This window comes from Abrus precatorius, unplaced genomic scaffold (genome assembly GCF_003935025.1).
Source record: "Abrus precatorius isolate BTA unplaced genomic scaffold, Abrus_2018 Scaffold9, whole genome shotgun sequence".
Taxonomy (NCBI): Eukaryota; Viridiplantae; Streptophyta; class Magnoliopsida; order Fabales; family Fabaceae; genus Abrus; species Abrus precatorius.
Genome location: NW_020874439.1, coordinates 22,551,724 through 22,571,938, shown reverse-complemented (window position 1 = coordinate 22,571,938; position 20,215 = coordinate 22,551,724). Strand labels below are relative to the sequence as shown.

Genomic DNA, 20,215 nt, shown 5'->3' with positions numbered 1-20,215 from the left:
AACCTTTGAAATATTTCTTTGTACTGTCAATTTTCCATTCACATTTTTTCATTTATCATTATAGGGAACCTTCTATCTTAATGATACGCAGCACTTGTCAGATATGCATCATGCTATGTATATATGTGAGTTGAATTCCTTATTGCCGTCTGATCCCAATTGAACTTTCTTACCCTTTCTGCTTGTAAAAGTAACTTGTTCATGTCAAGAATTCCATTATAAAATTCTTTTCGTTTTGCTATGCTTAATAAACAATTTTAGATTTAGAATTCTTACAGACGTTACATATGTAACATATAACTTTGTTCATTCACCGTTTCTTCTTGCCTCTTCTCCAGTTATCCAGTGATTGGGAATCACATTTCTAATTTGTTGCCGAATTCTCTAAGAAAATTCTTTCTAGATAACCAAGAGATAGCAAATCTCGGATTAGCTATTTTTGCTTCACAAGAAGAGAATTTCATTGCTAACTAATGGCCATATTGACCATTGGGAACATGAATTACAGGAATCAAAAGATAAAATTTACTGGTATACATTATTTTAATTGACGAAGTGGGTTTTCAAAACCAAGAGATAGGACTGTTATAGTGAATCTCTCACATTACACGTGACTTGATGAAGGGTTAACGATATATCAGATTGAGATAATTGTGGACTAAATGGTAGTTTTGTATAGTATGCAAATATATAGAGGTTTTGATACTATATTCGATATTAGTGTTGTTATTATTCAAAAGTTGAACAACGTTGGTCTTTTGGTGTATACTTTTAAACTCGGAGATATTTCAAATATATTTCTCTATATTATTAGTGTCCTTAAATTCTTGTAGTTATTTTGGAAAGTAGAAATCATTTAAATTTGTATAAGGCAACTTCTTGCTGTAGCTGATGACATATTGCTAACTTTTAGCAGATGTTGGACTATATTTGGTAGGTTAGTTTAAGTGCAGCAAATTAGTGTGGAACAACTGATCCAATCACATCCGCTTACCTAATTTACTCGTAAATATATCCTTAATTGTTCCCTTGTATAGACAAATTAACTTTATCTTAATTATTTATTTCTTTATTTTGGCAAATCAGTTAATTAAATCTTTAAGTGGCTAACGTGGGTTAATCCTAGTCGGGAATAGGACTAGATCAAACTTAGCGTTGGTAATTATTACTTAATTCAGTTGTTCCCTCATACTCTGCATCAGCATACGTGGAATGAATCAAGTCTGCACAAAAGTCAGAAGTGTGGTTTTTTAAATAGTATATATAGCTTCTAGCCAAGCAATTACTTAGCTAATAGTTAAGTTGAAAAATTCATACACCATCCGTAAGGAAATTAGGGATAAAGCTCTGATAACTATAACGTACGTAGTATACAAATGCATGATTTGTGTAAAAAAAAAGGTTAAGAATAGTTCGTAAAGAATGTATAACAAATATCCTGGAAGACATATAGCCATTTAAGGGGTAATGGGTTATACAAACTTGATCAGTTAATCCTGGAAACCAAATCTTAACCGTGACACGAATATTACATTATAGAGCTTGCTTTGTTTTTTCCCCCATGCTTGTTTATTTTGGATTAATAACTTCTTCCCTGAATTTCACAAATAATAACTGAGATACAGGAGGAAAAATTGTCAGCAAAATGGTATGGTGCTCATGACTCAATAACTCACAAAGTAGGGGATTAAACAACTCTCATTAACAGACAAAATATATACTCAAATATGAGTAGCTAATTTTCTGTGTATGAAAGCATCATTTTAAAAGGGTTCTTGTCAAATGTTCTCTGGCTGTAGCCCAAGCTTGAGTTAGTGTCTGCAATATCAGAAACTCATTGTCAGGTGCCACTGTTATGCTAAAAATTTAATCCATCAAAAAGTCCAAATTGATTCAAAATAGAGCTTCCAAAAATGGCTTATAAAAATTAATGTTAAGGGATATGTAAGTTTGAGGAATAACCAAGCCACATTTGGTCTATTGCAAGTTATGTGCGTTTGAATAGAAAGCATATATTACTAACGGAAACCAAGCTGAAGTAGAGTTGCATTACCTGCTCCGATAAGGGGGCATCAGCATCAAAGCTATGAGAGGTCACTTTTTCAGCAATAAGAGGTCCATTTGTTTCAAGTATCATCCTGTAAGGTAAAAAATAAATAGCATAAAGCAAATGAACTAAACATTTACAAGAAAGAAAAGTTGTGGCTAAGAAATACATGCATACCCTCCATCAACTATTTCATCAAGACATAAGAGAATGAGATCCAAGTTCTCAAGTGCCTCTCTTTTGTCAACGTTGTTCCTGTAAAAGGCACATAAAGGAATAAGCAAAGCAGATCAAGTCGAATAAAGGCACATCTGCTTTTAAATTCAGATAGTAAATACAGCCAAAAACACCTCAACAGAAGGGTGACTGCATCAAAGAAACCTTGAAGAACTGATGCTAAAATGAGCTCATTTTCATCATCACCACCGGTGACAAAGAAATGCAGGTCTTGTACAAATTTGTAAATGATGACATTGTTGTCAAGTAGTGTTACCTCGGCTGCAGATAATTGTAAACAATGTATCAGTTTCAAAAGAAACAAGATAAACATGAATAATACTGACAATAATAACATACTATCATTAGTATGGTAAGATGAAAAGTGCTTTCGTTGAATTGTCAGTTCCATGTTCCCATTATACATTGGAAATCAGTATAATAAACTCCTGTTACTGTTTACTGCCACTAGTGACAGGGTAATCAACTTCTCAATCTTACTGTTTATCAATTAACATCAAAGGGACAAACCAAAATACTACATGTTCAGTAGCATGGATGACCTGCATTAAAAATTTGATACATTAAAAAAATGGCTTTCTGCAAAGCATTGTTTTAATGGCTAAAATAATAGAAAGGATGTCTAAATTTTATACTTAGAGCACTTGAAATTTCAAGCATTGTCAGAGAGGAATGCACAACTGAGTAAAGAATGGCCCAACCTATTTCTGAACTTGACGTGCAGGAGACAGGAATGCCAACTCATAAGAATGTTAGAAAAGAAATAATTCAATTTTTTAGTATACTGAAGCAGACACAGATTGATGTGACTATGCTGAGACACAATATCCACTTTCATCCATGATACAAAAGGTCACAAAAACTCTTCAATTTATTATTTAGTCGAAGGCCTATGCCTAACGTTATGACTTATATTTTAATGAGGTTAAGAAATTAGCTCTAGTGAGAATAAATGGAATTCTTGGCATAAATGCCAGCAAATAGAAGCTCTTAAAGACCAAACCAAAATGCATAATAAAGTAATCAATAAACAAAATTACAAATCCATTACATCAAGAATCATGGTTAGATTGATAAAGCAAGCCACCGATCCCCAGCATCTAATCCAAAATAAGGTAACTTCACAGATGAAATTATTGTCGAACTCTGCTGCTTACCTTCTGTCCGAGCATTAGTCTTAACAGTCTTACTAAATACAAACTTCTCAAAAGCTAACTTTGCATTGTTTGTTGGCCAGTCATCTGAATAATACTTGACTGCCACACGCTTCCCTTCAGAGTCTAAAAGAAGAATATTTTTTATTGAAGGACACAAACCCTACAAATGTGGCGATATTGCAACAAGTCATTAAGGAGCACTGTATGATATTTATCACAAATAGCACAAATATTGGAAACCTCTCCCCAACCGCCCTAAAAAGTTGGCAAAATTGTTGAACATAAAAGCAAATGCAAGCAGAATGCGTGCAACATGGCTCATTGATTTTAACACACCATTCAAAGAAAAACTTGTAATCAGCATTTTTCTTTTTGTTAGTTCCCACTCCCAACTAAGTTGAAATATCAGCAGAACTGCTGATTATGTCATTTGACATTGGAAAACGCACTAAAAATCCCCCAATTCAAATAACAGGTTTTCAATACAGGTAATCACAGCCAACATATAGTAAAAAGAGTATTTCCTTCATACAGTTAGTTCAAATATGTTTTTCAGCACATTCACTAAACCCATCAACAAAATCATACATTTCTGTCGGAAAGTTTATTAGCGTCACGAACATACACACAGAAGGCAAATGATCTAAACAGATCTGAAATGATATAAAACAAGTATCTCAAATTTAGACATCCATTCGCAGGTATATCATTATTCAAACTCCAGATCACTTGATGATCCAACCAGCAGAAACAAAATAAGATTTTATCCATTTCGTATATCTTCCTGAATCTATCGTTTTTAGCTATTAAATTGTGATATGGGTGCACAACAGGTTGATATTTGACATGAAGATTCTTTAGAAGGAAAAGAGACTTACTTGAGAAGCCATGTCTGAAAAGAGAAGAGTGAAGTTTTTGCCAGCGCTCTGAAGTTCTGAAGATCTGCGATGTGAGGGAGGGAACAAGGAATTATCAACTACTGTTACAGGAGAAGGGCAATTTGGTAAATAACAAATGCTTCCCTTTAACGACAATGGCAGCTATAAAAAGTGGATCAAATATTAACACTCAACACTCTCACGGTTCACAAAACCCGAACTAAAACTAAAACTGATATTTTTAAGGTTTGGATATTGTTGTAATTTTGTAAAACTAATATTTACATTGCATAGTTATATTTTAACGGCTTCAAATAAAGTTTTTGACAGTAAAAAATTATTTTATTTTATTTTTTTAACGTGAGTCTAAAGACATATACGTGTTGGATGTTAAAATTTGAATTTCTTTTGTTAAAAACAAATATTTGTTACTTTAAAATTATAAAAAATTAAAGGCATGTTTTTTTATAATAATTTTAAATATTTAATAAGATATATTTAGTTTTTTTTTAATATGTATTTTTAAGAACACGTTAAAAAAATTATTTTTTAACAAAAAAATTGAAATACTATTATTTTTAAGTTTTGTTAGTATTATGTATTAATTAAGATTAATACTTCATTTTAATAAAATATTTATATTTAATTTTATCTCATACTACTGAATAAATTTTTATTTTTATTGACCGGGAACACAAATAACACTTATATCTTAGTTTTTATAAATAAATGCCCAAAAATGTAGGAACAAGTTACAATGCATGAAAATAGACTGCATTATGCATTATAGTAATGATAGCTAGGAGACCGGATTTTGAAAGGGATCTTACACTTATAGTACCTTTTGTTTATATTTGGATCACATTTTAAGGAACTGACTCAAACATATAACATGTAATTTTTATAATTTTTAATTAATAATAAATTATATTATAAAAACGTGTTACTAATATTACACATAAGCACAGATAATACGAATTTATAAGTTTTTTTAAAAGATAATAAATTTGACATATTAATGATATAAAATGTTATATAAAATTTCATTACTTATTATTGATATTTTTAATGTATATTAAGATATATAGTAATAAATAAATAAATAAATTTTATTGAAAAATATAACATTTAATATTATTAATGAATTTAACAACATGATGTGATTTTTAATAAATAAAAAAACATCTATGACACTTTGAAAAATGATTTTATTATTTACCCAAAAAAGTGTTATGTGTAATATCTAGTGATCACTGTATGCAGGTATCAGTATTAATTACTTGTTGATGTGCAGCTTTTGGTATTCACGCTTCATGGGTTGATAGCTTCGTTTGTTGTGCATGGTTAAGGTGGGAATAGTATTGGACTCTTGGCTATAAACTTGTATTCAAAGCAGAAAGGGTGTGTTAGAGAACAAAAACATAATTATTCTAAACGAATGTGAGAGAGTGAATATTAACCTATGACTAATTTGGTGAATGATGACTCACTTGACACTGTGTTATTGGTTGCCACCTCTGGTTTTGCTCTACATTGTCTCTACTTTAACTGGGCTCATTTTTTTCTAACTAAGGAAACCATAGGACTAGGACTAGGTAAAATTCTAGAATGGCCAATTAATTGTGTGCTTTATTGTAAGAAAAATTGTTATTGTTAGTCTTTAAGACCGAATTATTATTATTATTATTATTATTAAATCAATACTAAAAATTAAAATTAACAAACTTTTTAATGTAATTGTATCTTTTTATAATATACAAGAGAATTAATTTCACATAGTTTTCTTACAATAGAATTAATGTATTAAATTTTTTTTAAAAAATACTAACAAAAATTAGTTTGAGTTTTAAGTGACTCAATATCATTTAAGTAAAATTTTGGAATTAAATTTTTGTATATACAAAATATATTCATTGATAAACTCACTCATCACATTAAAGTATGTAGCCTAGATTGGATCTGAATTAAATTAAATAGAAAACAAAAAAGAAAGTTTAAATTATTTTTTTAACATTATGGATGCTTTATAAATAAATACTTCATTTTTAAAAAATAAGTTAACTAATGGATGGATGAAGACTAAAGAGTGCAAAGATTTTTCCTAAAATGTGAACATCACTCTAAAATTTTATTTAATAATGAATAAAAATTATAATAGATGTATGACATTTTATTAATTTATATAAATAAGTCATATTATATATATATATATATATATATATATATATATTATTTTTTTTCATTACGAGTCTCGTACAAAAATTGAGAGGCTTTGCTTTTAATACTTCATATTATAATTGACGTTAACATTTTTAAAAGTTAAAAAAATAAAAATAGTGATGTGTCCATCCACATGGAAATGAACTCATATCGGGTAAACTGATGAATAAATTATTTTTTAATTAGAAACCTAATAATAAATATTTAACATGCAGAAAAGTGTTGAAGTCATGAACATGTTTGATACCACCAACTTCAAACAACTATATTATGTTTAGATGGTTGGAGCACTTTGTTTTCATTAGATTAGCATATGAGATTTATCTGATGGCATTAATGGTCATCATAATGATGACTTACTAAAATTCTTTCAATATGACATTTTTCACAAACTACAAAGAGATACTAAATATGAACTTGAGGTGGATATCAGAACAACAATATTGAATGGATTTAAACAGTGTTCATGGGCTGTAGAAGGAAGGACCACACTTGCATTTCCAGCTCTCAGGCTCATAATTTGCATACTGGATGCTCAAATGGCTGTGCCTGCTGCTTGTATTGGGCACTTGGATGGCTTCACATGGAACACAACCATAGCACTTGTGCTCACAACTTGGTGGACTAGACCCTATTTTGCTCACTCTATCATGTGCCTCCTGCATTGTCTCTGACCCATCTTGTATGCCCATAAAACCCTTTAACATATAGGGAAAATAAACACAGTACAACAACACATTAGTCACTAGGACACCAATGAGACCCTCCTAGCAGCTCCAAACATGCACATGAATAAACACATACCTTTCTTGATTCTATAGTGTATGGTGGTGAAGATTGTAAAGCCTCTTCTTGGGCTGGAAAGAAGGGTGAGAAGAGTTAACATAGGAACAAAAAAAGGAAGCCTAACAATAGTCTAAGAAAAATGTTCACTGAACTCTCAGGGTAGACAAGGACAAGCACTTAAAATCCCATTTTCCTGTTACAAATGTTTGAAAAGTTTTAGAGGAATGTCACTGCCAATTAAGTAAGTTGAAGGTTGAAGCTGAGGCATGATGAGCCCATAATTGCAAGAAAAAATCTAGCTCTAGCAAGTAATAGAAAGAAGCCAAACTTCAAAATAGTCTTTTTATACTGTAACTAACCTGCGAGAAACGGCCTTCTTGCTGCAGAAACAAGACTCGCTATTTGCAAAGCTAGCAGAAGACAAATGTATCTTCCCTTCATTTTTCTTTCTTCAAAAGCTCAAATGATGAATGTGATGATCTTTTTATGCTTATAGCAATGTTTGTGATGAAGTTTGTTGTTGATGGCAATGTTTGTGAGAGAGGTGGCAGATTTGAATCACTCAGAATAAGTGGCTAGGCATGATTGGTGGAATATATGAAGGGACCAAAGGGGCTTGCAAGCTGCAAATCCCAAAAAGCAGGCCAGGACCTCCAAACATTCTAAGGATACTCTTTAAAACCTTTGAATTGGCCGAGAGATTTTGCTTCACAAGCAAGTGATTCAGGTTTCTTGTCACACAGTTAAAAACCTCAGCAATTTTCAACTTCATTTGACAACTCACTAGAAACTTCAAAGACTAGTCTTTTTTCCACTGTCTTTCCGCCTCTAACCTTGGATAACTTACCTTTCAATACAAGCCAAAGCTTTCTCTCTCAAATCAATCTAAATTGGTAGTACTATATATGATGGTCCACAAATTCAGAATAACAGCACCCTTTTTGGGCCTGATTGTCTGAAGCACCTGCAAGACCCTTATAAATATCAGATATTTTATTGACCAAAAATTTATATGTATATCAGATATTTCAGATTTCATCATTTTCTTTAATAAAAAACTTTGACATATATACCACACACTTACACAGGCTTTCCCTTTTTCTGATGCTTTCTTTGCCATATGGGGAAGAAAGAAATCAACAACAGAATGCCAGTTATATGAAGCATCAGCTTCTGAGCATTCAGTTCTGCAGGAAAGAAAATTTAATGAGTTAGTTAAAGAATTAAATAAGGTACTATTCTCAACTTTCTATAGGTTGGTTGTTGGAGAACATACAAGTCTCATCAGTAACATCCAATCTGGGCTATTCCTTTACTGGTTGGCATTGAATTTGGGTGTCCCTCCTCGCCTGCTGGATATTTACCACATTCAATGAAGAGCATATTCCGGTTACATCATTTATTACAGTTCAAAAGGCACCATGGATAAAAGTGCACCAAACAAGTTATGCACAAACACAAAATTTAGGTGCAGTTTCTTAAGTTTAGTGTTGTTCATTAATTAAATATAAATATTTTATTAAAATAAAACATTTTAATCGGTAAACAATACTAATAGCGCCTACACAAATTTTGTCCTATTCGCAATTATATGAGGTTAGAAAACATAAAGCGTTCAGTGAACTAAATAGATGAAGTATTGCTTATATATTACTCTTCCCTTGTTTCTGCTGACCATATCAGACACTATAAAGTTGCCATTGATATATTCTAATTGACAACAGTCAGTGCAGTTTGTGTGATAATAAGTTAGCAAGCGTTTCACAGAGATAAGCAATATAAGAGATAAGATCGGTGATGTTGTATAAACTGTAAAGGAGTTAGAGTTAAAGCCTCAAATTAGTGCCTCAGATTATTTATGCAGATGATTTTAGTCTTCAAAATTTTTAAAATCCTTCATTGGTCCCTAATTTTGCAAAATAACATTTACTTTAATTTTTAGTGCAAAATGATAGTAAAAAATAAAATAAAAAAGGCTAAAATAAATAAACTTTTATAAAGTCACAAATATTATTCATAAACATTCAATTAGTAACAACCCTCATTTAACATTCTTTATCTCTTTCTTTCTCTCCCTTTCTATTATATCGTGTACTTATTACATCTATTACACCTTTATGTAAAACAAATTATAAAGGGTAGTCAAAATGACATGAATAGATCATCAATCAGATTAAAAGGCAATCAGGGAATGGCACGGCTAAACAACAAATGCAACTATATATACACTTCTCTATAAGGTGGTGTACACTATTGTCTGGTAATTATTACTTGCAGTTGTAGGACAGCTGAGTGATTTGAGTAAAAGGATATTTCATATGTTGATGTGCTATAGTCAAGGAAGCTGATGTTATCAACCTACTAACCTACCAGACAGTTGCCAAGAAAGTTAAAGAAAAAGCCCCTCCCTAGTAATAATATAGAGTTTAGGGTTGCTGAAAGGAGATAAGACTCAAGAAAAAAACAACGAGGGATTAAAAAAAGACAAGTGTTACGGGTTGAGTTGGATCCTGTGCACGAATGTTTGCTATGGTAGTGACTTTAACTGGGAAATGAAATCATAAAGGCAACATTTAAATAGGTTTTAAAGTGTTTAATAAAACATAAACTCTGCTTAGATTTGTGTATAAAGTGTAAAGCTTTTTTTTTCTCTTGTGCTCTATTTCTCCAAAAAAATAAAAAACTTAGGATTGCGCGTGGCAAAAGATTTAGGAACTAAACAAATAAAGCAAAGATTGAGCATATATTCACTTTTGCATCATTCAACGTGGAAATTAGTTCTTGTAAGGATTGCCATATATTTACAAATTTTTTTATGTAGCCTATAGGATGAGCAAAATCTTACCAAATAATGAAGGAACAGCAGCAGTCATTGCATTATCAAGGTGGCCAGTAAGAAGTTTAAGACTGCTGTGTATATAATCATTAAAATAAAAACTCATCTTATGTACCACATCCAAGGCAAAGGCATAACATCCGAAAAGTGGAGAGACCAGTCCATATATTCTTGAAGGTCATGCATAAGAAGAAAACCTTCCTAGGATTAATCAATAACTTGAGCCACTGTATCCCCGACTTAAATGGCATCAAAATACCCCTGCTCCATCAACGATACAAAACTTGAATCGAGAACCATAATCAAGATTTAAATTTGGGGTTGTAAGATTTAAATTTGGATCAGCAAAGATGTAGATTGGCAAGAGTTAACATACACAAAAACACATAGAACTAACCATGCGAATTGAATGTAATTAAACACCAATATTAGAATAATTGAATCCCAAATGAAATTCCATTTACAGGTGACATGAAGATAAACGCGTTGTTCGTACAAAATCAGCCGCCAATAAGTAATAGGAAACATAGTGAAGTTATTGATCACAATCTACCGTAGAACTTTCACATTGATAATGAACAAGTCCAGGGATAGTTTTTCTTTTTCGGAACAAAGGATTTACCATTCAAATATACTATTAAAACAGAAGAAAAATTTACTATTCATATCTAAAGGAAACAACAACACAGGAAAAATCAATAGACAAAGCAAACATGGAAGTTTTAACTCTTCGGCTTCACATTCTTTGTTACAAAATAAATTAGGCACATCCTAGCCATCACTTTGATGGCGTGTCACGAGTGTCAGATTCTTTCTTGGGATGAATGGCCTCAACTACAGCTTCAATCTCCTCCTTCACCCGTTCAAACACACCAGGTGCTTTAACTTCATCAGTTGAAGTTTTCTTATCAATGTCATCACTTCTCCCATGAGTTTCTTTGTGATGGCGAGGCGTTTTGTCATGATGAAACACTGCCTCAATCTCCTCTTTAGCTCGCTCAAAAATGTTTGGTGCTTTTACATTTTTTTCTGTCAAGAAGCAGAGATCAAAGGGTTATAATCCCTTTTTTTAGGCAAAAAATTACATCTTGTTCAAGAAACACGTAAGAAAGATTCATAATAACAAGTTTTCTAACGAATTTGCAAAATAAGACTATATATATAAAGTTTTTATGAAAATTAGAGGATCCAATGAACTGAGAATCATACACTAACATTGAATGTCATAACTTTCAACAAAATCATACTATTTATTGATTTCTTATAGCAGGTTCTTGTGTCTATGTTAAGAAAATCGTAAAAGAAAAATTCGAAGAACCTCTAAATCTTCCCCACAACAATAAAGGAAATAACTTTCATCAATGAGGAAGAGAAGAAACATGTGGGTGATATTGGTAAGTTCTCTAATCTCAAATTTCCCTCTTCCCTCTAAATCTTCTAACTCTAAAACTCAAAGGGTATTCCCGTATTGTAATCAACATTAACAAGAACGTCTAATGGATCAGAAGGCACTTTTTTGAAACTAAGGTCGCAAATGAAATCAGAATTGCAACAGATGAAAGATTTCGTTCCATAATAGTAAAGCTGGAAGCATATGAGAGTTTTGGATGATGATACCTGAAAGCGAGTCTTTAGGCTTAGGTTCCATTTCTGACATTCAAGTGTTTTAGGTACGCTTGAGTTTGAGGCTATAATAAAGTACAACGATTTTATACTTTTAGTAGTTAAACCAGTTTCTTCTATTCTTTTGTTTATCAACTTTGTTGGGGAAGGGTGAATAAAGAATGATCATTATTTTGATATTTTTAAATATTTTTATTATTTTGTAAAATGAGTTTAATTTTACATGAAATTTTAAAGTAATTATTGTAAAAGTTTTTGTTTTTATTTTTATGTTAAGATGAATGTTAAGAATATATTTGTATCGTATTTTTTATTATTAGTTAAAAAATTTAAAAAATAAACAAAAAAATAAAATTAAAAGTGAAATGTATATAATTTTTTATTTTTAATGAGTTTTTATCAATAAAAAAAGTGTTATAAATCATTCGTATATAAATTTATAATCAGTAATGATAATATTAAAAGTTATTATATCATTCAAGTATTTTAATTAAAATTGTATTGTGTATACATCACTAAGTAATATGAATGACTAACAGACTAAGGTGTAAATGAAATTTTACCCTAAAAAAATGGAAAACGTGCCTCAGCATTTTCCAATCTTTTTTCTTTGGTGGTGATAGCATTTTTCCTTGTATATATTATCTTATTAGATTATATCGTGCTGGTCCTATATGTTTACGCATAGAAACCCTTCTTCGTTATGCTTTTGGCACATAATACAATAACAATATTTTTTTATTATAAGCATTTCAATAATATCAATCTTTATTTAGCATTTATTAATATCTTTTAATCTTTTTCATCTTATTAGATTATATCAATACTTATATTTATTATTAAATTTTATTAACTTTAACCTTTAAGACTGAATACAAATACCTAAAAATAGGGTTAAATATTAAAAATAGTATTTTTATTAAAAAAAAATACATTATTACATCCTATCATTTATTTTTCGTATGAAAAATCTATAGCATGCAGATTTGAATTTTCTCAACTGTTGAATGTTAACATTCTTTATTAAATCGGAGATTTAATCAAATTATGTAGAAGCTTCTATACTATCATGTATACCATTGCAATCAAATTAATTTTATAGACTTCAGAATTGACCTTTGGACCTACGTATAATTACTACATTTAATGAAGTAATATCATTGCCGCAGCATTCGCAAAGCTAAAAATCAACTGTGTATAAAAAGACTGTTTTCCATTTCTTTAATTCAATATCGGATACTTTAATACACTCATAAAGTATTGAATATGAATTATATTAAAATCATATATGTACTAATTTTTCAATAAGCTTCATTATTCATTTTACCTGTAGATTACATTGACTGAATACTTGTCCTTGTTACACTTATTTGTTTTTGTCAAGAACACATGTTTGTTCTTCCTCTATATAGTGAGGTTGGGAATAATGTTGGTTAATTCTGAACATGGAAGAACACAGCATGGAACACACGAAATTGTGCATGAAAACGAAAGTGATGATTCACGACAAGGGTCTATAAGAAACTGGGACCGCATGGAGCTGAGTCAAGGTCGAAGTAACGTTTTGTGCGAGCAAAAACAATATATATACATTTATGGCGATGAGTTTCAAAACACGAAGAATGGTTCGTGATGACCATCAAGAGGAACCGCGTTGAAAACAATGAAAAATCATCCACTTATTTTATTAGTTTCATGACTTCGACTAATTAAAATCATGTACCAAAATCGACGTTTGAAATTCAATATGAATATGATGCTGCAGTTTGCGTCTGTCCCAGGAAACACTCGTTTGATGTTTCATGCTCTTTGGATTTTATTGTCTGATTTATATTCCTATGTTTGATTTTCTTGTTCATTCTTCGCCTCTAGTATATAAATTATTAAATGTTAATTATTACTATAATTATCTTTGTTTTTTCTTCCACATGCAAACTAATTTATTATATATTTGATTTAAAACTAAGAATAGCACAGCAAAGTAACTTGATTAAACGAAAAAATCAAAGATGATGAAATTTAGAAAAATCTAAAATTGATTTGATCAAATGTAAGTTTAACTTTATTTTTATAAAAACAAAATAGAAAACCATATGACCATTATATCACATCTTATTGTATTCTCTTATAATATAATATAAAAAAATCTGACTTCCTTTCTGGAAACATATAATTTTTCCACCCCTTGAAATCTCTCTTCGCAAAAGAGATAACCATTAACACTGCAAATGTTGTCAAAAAGGAAAACAAAAGTTCACAGATTCATGCTCTCCTACTCTTATGCCATTATCTATCTTTTCTATTTATTTAAATTTATTAAAAATTATAAGTTTCAATTAATAATACAAATTAAATTTTAAATTTATAATAATTTAGTTAATAATAATTTTTAAAAAAAATATTAATTTTTACCATTTTTTATATATCTTTTTTCCATCTTTTTTCGTGTGTGTGAGCACATCTCAGAGTTCAAATATATTTATTAAAAAATGTAAGATTTGGATCAATAAATCAAAAGTCTAAATAAACTTATGCCTTTTTTCAACTCAAATTAAGAAAAACACATACAAATGTGATTAATGTGAACTGACACACATAAGTCTATTACCGATTATATTATTATTATCATGCAAATTGACTCACGTAAATTAAGTTACACTAAAGTTGTGATTTTAAAAGTTTGTAAAACTTTAAATTTCTTAAACTTAACTCACGTAAACTTATTATCTACATTCAAACGGATCATGTAATCTAAATTAATAGCTTTAATTTATTGTTCTTAAATACTAATATATAACTAACAATTAAGAGAGAAAAATACATAACATAAAATTCCAGTCCTGTCTAAATATTCACTTCTAATCGATATTTTGAGTCGTGTTCTCCTCTTCATTCAAGTCATATATAGCACTATGGTTGTATTATCAGCTCTTACATACTAGTCGTTGGGATATATATTAGGGAACCTAAATTTTTGTCACTTATTCAACTTGTCCATTAATTCCTATTTTATAAGAAAAATTTTACTCACACTAAATACTCTAACATTTAACAAGGTGTTTCAATCTCTTCGTTGATGCACAAGAAAGCTTTATATGAATTATTTTAAATTTTTTATTTAAAAAATTCTTATAAAAAGGATTAAAGAGAATAAAATGAAAGTATTAAAGTTATTTTATATAAGTATAAATTGTTTAAAAGGTTAATATATATATATATATATATATATATAAGATAATTTTTAATAAATTAAATGTTATTTAAAGTAACTTAAACAAACTATCTTTTAAAAATTATATATTTTTTTATTCAACAACTCGACTAACTTATAGATAAAAAAAAATGTCATAAACTCATTAAAAAAAATACTCTCTCGTTAGGGCTAGAGGTTTCAAAAACTTTTTATTAATCCATAACTTTATAAAATAATATTTACTTTAATCATTTTTAATGCAAAGCAATATTAAATATATAATAAAAAAATATTTTTTTATAAAATTAAAGATTAAGAGTATGTTTAATTTCATTTTTAAAAATAATTTTGTTTTTAAAAACAAAATGTGGTATAAATTTGTGTTATATTTTATTTTTAAAAATTATAAACTGTTTTTTAAAATGATATCAAACATATTCTAACAAATGATATTTCAAGTTTTAAAGATTATATACACAACTCATTTAAGTTTAGAAACTAATTAGTGCTTATTAAAAACAAAAAAAATAATAAATTAAGTCTACACTATATGAGATCTAATAAAATTTCACGCAAAATTCTTCCTTTGACTTAATTCCCCTATTTATATGTTATTTATTTATATAATAAAAATATACTACATAAATTAAGAGAAATTTATATAAAATTTTATTAAATCTTACACAAAAGAATCCAATCAACATTTTCGTTTATACATCACGCCCAAATTCTGTTTGCAAAACAAATGCCACTAACAACTCATTTTAATTGGATATACAAGCCAAGCAAAGTTATTATACTATCATTTGTATTTCATATGAAAATGTTGCAATTTTTATGCTATCATTTAAAAATTTGATGAAATGATCAGAAATTAATCCCAGATAAATCAACTCTATCTTGTTTGATTTCACATCTCAAAATAAGAAAAAAAAAACCTATAAATAAGATAAAATATTTTATCTTATTTTAAATTATCTAAATAATAAAAAATAATAGTGTTCCACTTTATTAAGTCAACAAAATTCTTTTAATTATTTTAAAAAACTATCTTAATGTTATTAAAAAATGTTTAATGAAAAAAAATTAGTATTCTAAAAACAAAATTCATTTAATATATTTTTGAAGATTTTTCTATCTTGTATTTAGAGATATTAATTAAAATTAACAATTTTTATTAAAAATATGTTGAAAGTACACTATTAAAAATTATAAATATTATTAAATATTAATTAACCAGACATTTTAAAGGGTGACCGTACTTAAATAGCAAGCTTTTGACTGGTTCTGTTTCTTTCACATCACCGCGTGTAAACTTCAATATACTCATACAACACTTTCAACAAGTCACATCATTCATTTTCCAATTTCTCAATTCAAATTAACCCATTTTATGGGATTCGCAGGTCACGCAAATGTTCTTATTTTCTATTCAAACTAAACGAGTTCATAAATCATAGGTAATTAAAATTCCAAAGGGTCATATTTTTCTGCAATCCCTGCCTCTTACGTAATTGAAAGTGCCAACTGAAAAAGCTTGCACCCTTTTCATGTATTCCAAACTTGTGCCTTATAAAAGAGAAGGGAAGTGCCAAAACTCAAGTGCTATCTTAGCATAAAGTGAAGCTGACTTCATATTTTAAGGTGACACCGTCTTTCTGACACTTATGATTATTCAGTTATCAGTTTTCAGTTGAAAATGCTTATAGTGACTTTTATATGTCACCTTGAAAATGAACATATCCTATGTTTTCAAGGTTGTTGTGTGGTAATATAGTATACTACTTCTTAATTGAAAGTTTTAATTACTTGTGAATAACTCAGTTTTTCTTATTTTGTTGCAGAGTGCAAATGGTAATTGTAAGAGCCGTGGACTATGAATCAAAGGAAAGAGAAATCACATTCAGAACAATGAGCTTCAAGAAGGGAAGAAATTATGATGACTTGTATAAACCTGAAGAATTGGATCATGTTATTACTGAAGAATCTACATGTTCCAAGAGAAGAAAGATGGGAAATTTGAAGCTGCAAACCACATTTTCATTCAAATATCTACTTTCTGATAATTCTGGTTCAAAGAATGAAGGTGAAGGCCTGTTCAATGTACAAAGCCCCACAATTGGGTTAGCAAAACCAGAAATTTGGCTTTCACCAAAGTCCATTGGAGAACTTGATGTAGCTGCAATAAAGCTACAAAAAGTTTACAAGAGCTATAGGACTAGAAGAAATCTAGCAGATTGTGCAGTTGTTTGTGAGGAACTATGGTTGGTTCAATAAATATCTTAAGTTTTTATTTATATTTTTTTATGGCTAAGGAATTTTAAGTTTTATTAGGAATAAGTGATTAGTGCTTAATGTATTTTCCCTAGTGATTGTTTTAATTAATTGTTTTCTATGAAATCTTGCAGGTGGAAGGCTTTAGACTTTGCTGCTCTTAGCAGGTGTTCTATATCACATTTTGACTCTGTTAAATCAGAAACAGCTGTTTCAAAATGGGCAAGGGCTAGAACTATGGCTGCTAAGGTACCTTTTTCGTGTCAAAGGCTAGTAATGTCTTTATATATATATATATATATATATATATATATTGTTTTGGTTTCTAAAAACACGTATTATTTGCTTGAAATATAATTGACTTTACATAATTTGGCTTTTCCAATTATATGTTTGACTGGGACCATAGAGAGGAATTCAAAGTTTTCATTCTCTTTCCGACAAATTTTCTTCTTGAGATTTTGTTATTAATATAACTTTTTGTTTTTTAGGTGGGAAAAGGTTTGTGCAAAGATGATAAAGCGCAGAAATTAGCTTTAAGGCACTGGCTTGAAGCTGTATGCTCATCCATCCATACCTTGACTAATTTTTAAATTTTATTTTTCTGGGCCCCTCCTTGACTGCTTTCTAATTTGCAGATTGATCCTCGTCATCGTTATGGGCACAATTTGCATTTATACTATGATGTTTGGTTTCATAGCCAAAGTTCACAACCTTTCTTCTACTGGTAAAATTACTTATAATGCCCTTAATAGAATACTTATTTTGTAAAAATATTTGAGCACATTTCTGATCGCTATAATTGTATATTCTCATAATTGCATGTCGGTGCGTGAAGGTTGGATGTTGGAGATGGAAAAGAAGTAAATCTAGAAGGGTGCCCAAGAAGTGAATTGCATAGACAGTGCATAAAATATCTTGGACCCGTAAGTAGTTTCATCCCATGACATTGACGATGTCACATAACGTATTATGAGACTTAAATGTTTTTCTTTTTATATATATATATTGATGGAAGTAACGAAAGCCATGTGCTATATATATAAATATTGGTCAATTCTTAAGTGCCAATGTTGTATGGACTTGCCTAGCTTTGTTGACTATAAAGTTAAAATTTAGGCACAAAATCCATTGATTAGTAAACTATCAATAGGGCATTTGTATCAATGCATTCAATGCACTTAAGACTACACCCAAAATGCTTGAGTTTTGTTGCGAATATTAGTTTTGGACAAATTATTCGCTATGCTTTTCAATAGTTTTGACTTTCCACAATATTAGCAGCCACCAATATTCTTTATTTTGAGAGGGGTTCATTTTGTTGCTTGCAAATGCAGAAAGAAAGGGAAGCATATGAAGTGATTGTCAAAGGAGGAAGGCTTATATATAGAAAAAGCCAAAACCTTGTGCATACTGTTGAGGGATCCAAGTGGATTTTCGTTCTTAGTTCATCTAGAATATTGTACATTGGGGAGAAAAAGAAAGGCCAATTTCAACACTCAAGTTTTTTAGCTGGGGGTGCTACTATTGCATCTGGAAGATTGGTTGCCCAAGATGGAGTTCTTAATGTATGTCACATTTTTTATACATTCATACCTTTGATAATTTTTTGACACCACAAAATGAAAATGTTTATTTTTACTAGTACAGCGTTGTAATTTTGTGATAAAGGGAAAGCTCGATTGGTTACAGGACTATAGGAATTCCTCAGCACCGAAAGAGAAACTAAGGAAAAAATTTGAACAGCTTGCATTTTAATTTCCTTTATATTCAAATTAATGTTCATCAATTCTTATTCAGGCAATATGGCCCTACAGCGGTCATTACTGTCCTACAAAGAAGAACTTTATGGAATTCATTGGCTTCTTGATGGAACATAACGTGGACTTGACAAATGTAAAGGTAAATGACTCATTTCAAGGCATTCTTTAATTACTGTTGAAGTTGTTTATTTTGAATCATTTAACCTTGAATTGAGATCACTTAAGCATCAACCCGTTGAAAATATGAATGACCATTCGTAATTTCATGATTCCCTTCTGCAGAAGTATGCAATTGATGAAGATGTCCCACCTTCTATTGATGAGGGGCCACAGTTTGAGTCCACAAAGGCTAATAATGCTAGTTCCACTGCCAAATATTGCAATAAAGATAATATGGGTCACTCTGTGACCAATATGGAAGCTTCACAACTTAAAGAGAACAAGGCATTATCAATAAAATGGACCACTGGTGCTGGTCCTAGGATTGGTTGTGTAAGAGAGTACCCTCCAAAACTCCAAGTTAAGGCACTTGAACAGCTGAATCTGTCACCTAGAGTCAACCATGGAAAAGTTGCTACCAAGGCACCCATTCCTTCACCAAGGCCAAGTCCAAAAATCCACCTATCCCCTAGGCTTGTGCACATGGGAATTCCTAGCCCAAGAGTGCATGTTACTCCCGCAAATTAGTGTACCAAAAATCACTTACCTGCTTAGGTTATGTGTTCAATATTTGAGCTATGTTAAGCATAGGAACTGCTTCAAGCTTTTAATTTAAACCATTAGTATGGAATATGTAGGATAAATGTCACATCACACAACACAACACAACATCTAAGTCTAACCCATGGTTTATTTTTTTTCATTTAGTTTTTTCTTGGCCAATTCTTTTGGTCATTTAGATTCTGATGAATCATTTTTTTTCCTTCTCTCATTTGTTTACCCAATTGTATTTTGGGAGTTGGGTCAATCTTTTCCATTCTTGTAAGTCAAATACTATTTTTTTAATGATACTTTTCTAATTTCTAACAATGTGCTGTTACTCCCTCTTTCTTCCTCACCAAGTATTCTCAGCAATTGACCGGTCATTATGGTGTGGATATGGCATTGCGTCAGTGTTGAGCAAAATCGGTATCATATTCCACATACAGATAATATGGACATACTTAAACCAAACCATGCTACGTTGACATGCCAAATCTTT

General features: G+C 30.3%; 4 protein-coding genes across 4 annotated transcripts; 1 reads left to right on the top strand and 3 right to left on the bottom strand.

Moving 5' to 3' along the window:
* Nucleotides 1-1,429: 1,429 nt before the first annotated feature.
* Nucleotides 1,430-4,497, bottom strand: LOC113850096 (coatomer subunit zeta-2-like). The gene is made up of 6 exons (XM_027480462.1): nt 4,320-4,497; nt 3,442-3,601; nt 2,398-2,545; nt 2,225-2,302; nt 2,054-2,138; nt 1,430-1,818 (listed from the first exon to the last, which is right to left on the bottom strand). Exons 1-6 carry the CDS (start codon nt 4,329-4,331, stop codon nt 1,759-1,761), a joined length of 543 nt encoding a protein of 180 aa, XP_027336263.1. The 5' UTR covers nt 4,332-4,497; the 3' UTR covers nt 1,430-1,758.
* Nucleotides 4,498-6,873: 2,376 nt separating this feature from the next.
* LOC113851524 (EPIDERMAL PATTERNING FACTOR-like protein 3) lies at nt 6,874-8,052 on the bottom strand. The gene is made up of 3 exons (XM_027482033.1): nt 7,685-8,052; nt 7,344-7,396; nt 6,874-7,237 (listed from the first exon to the last, which is right to left on the bottom strand). Exons 1-3 carry the CDS (start codon nt 7,764-7,766, stop codon nt 7,004-7,006), a joined length of 369 nt encoding a protein of 122 aa, XP_027337834.1. The 5' UTR covers nt 7,767-8,052; the 3' UTR covers nt 6,874-7,003.
* Nucleotides 8,053-10,655: 2,603 nt separating this feature from the next.
* Nucleotides 10,656-11,929, bottom strand: LOC113851348. Its single transcript, XM_027481811.1, has 2 exons — nt 11,779-11,929; nt 10,656-11,190 (listed from the first exon to the last, which is right to left on the bottom strand). The coding sequence occupies exons 1-2, from the start codon at nt 11,816-11,818 to the stop codon at nt 10,940-10,942; spliced, it is 291 nt and encodes a 96-aa protein (XP_027337612.1). The 5' UTR covers nt 11,819-11,929; the 3' UTR covers nt 10,656-10,939.
* A 1,281-nt stretch (nt 11,930-13,210) lies between these two features.
* On the top strand, nt 13,211-19,701 carry LOC113851029 (IQ domain-containing protein IQM1-like). Its single transcript, XM_027481519.1, has 9 exons — nt 13,211-13,350; nt 16,822-17,241; nt 17,386-17,500; nt 17,743-17,808; nt 17,890-17,978; nt 18,090-18,177; nt 18,589-18,819; nt 19,052-19,153; nt 19,297-19,701. The coding sequence occupies exons 1-9, from the start codon at nt 13,211-13,213 to the stop codon at nt 19,699-19,701; spliced, it is 1,656 nt and encodes a 551-aa protein (XP_027337320.1).
* Nucleotides 19,702-20,215: the final 514 nt, after the last annotated feature.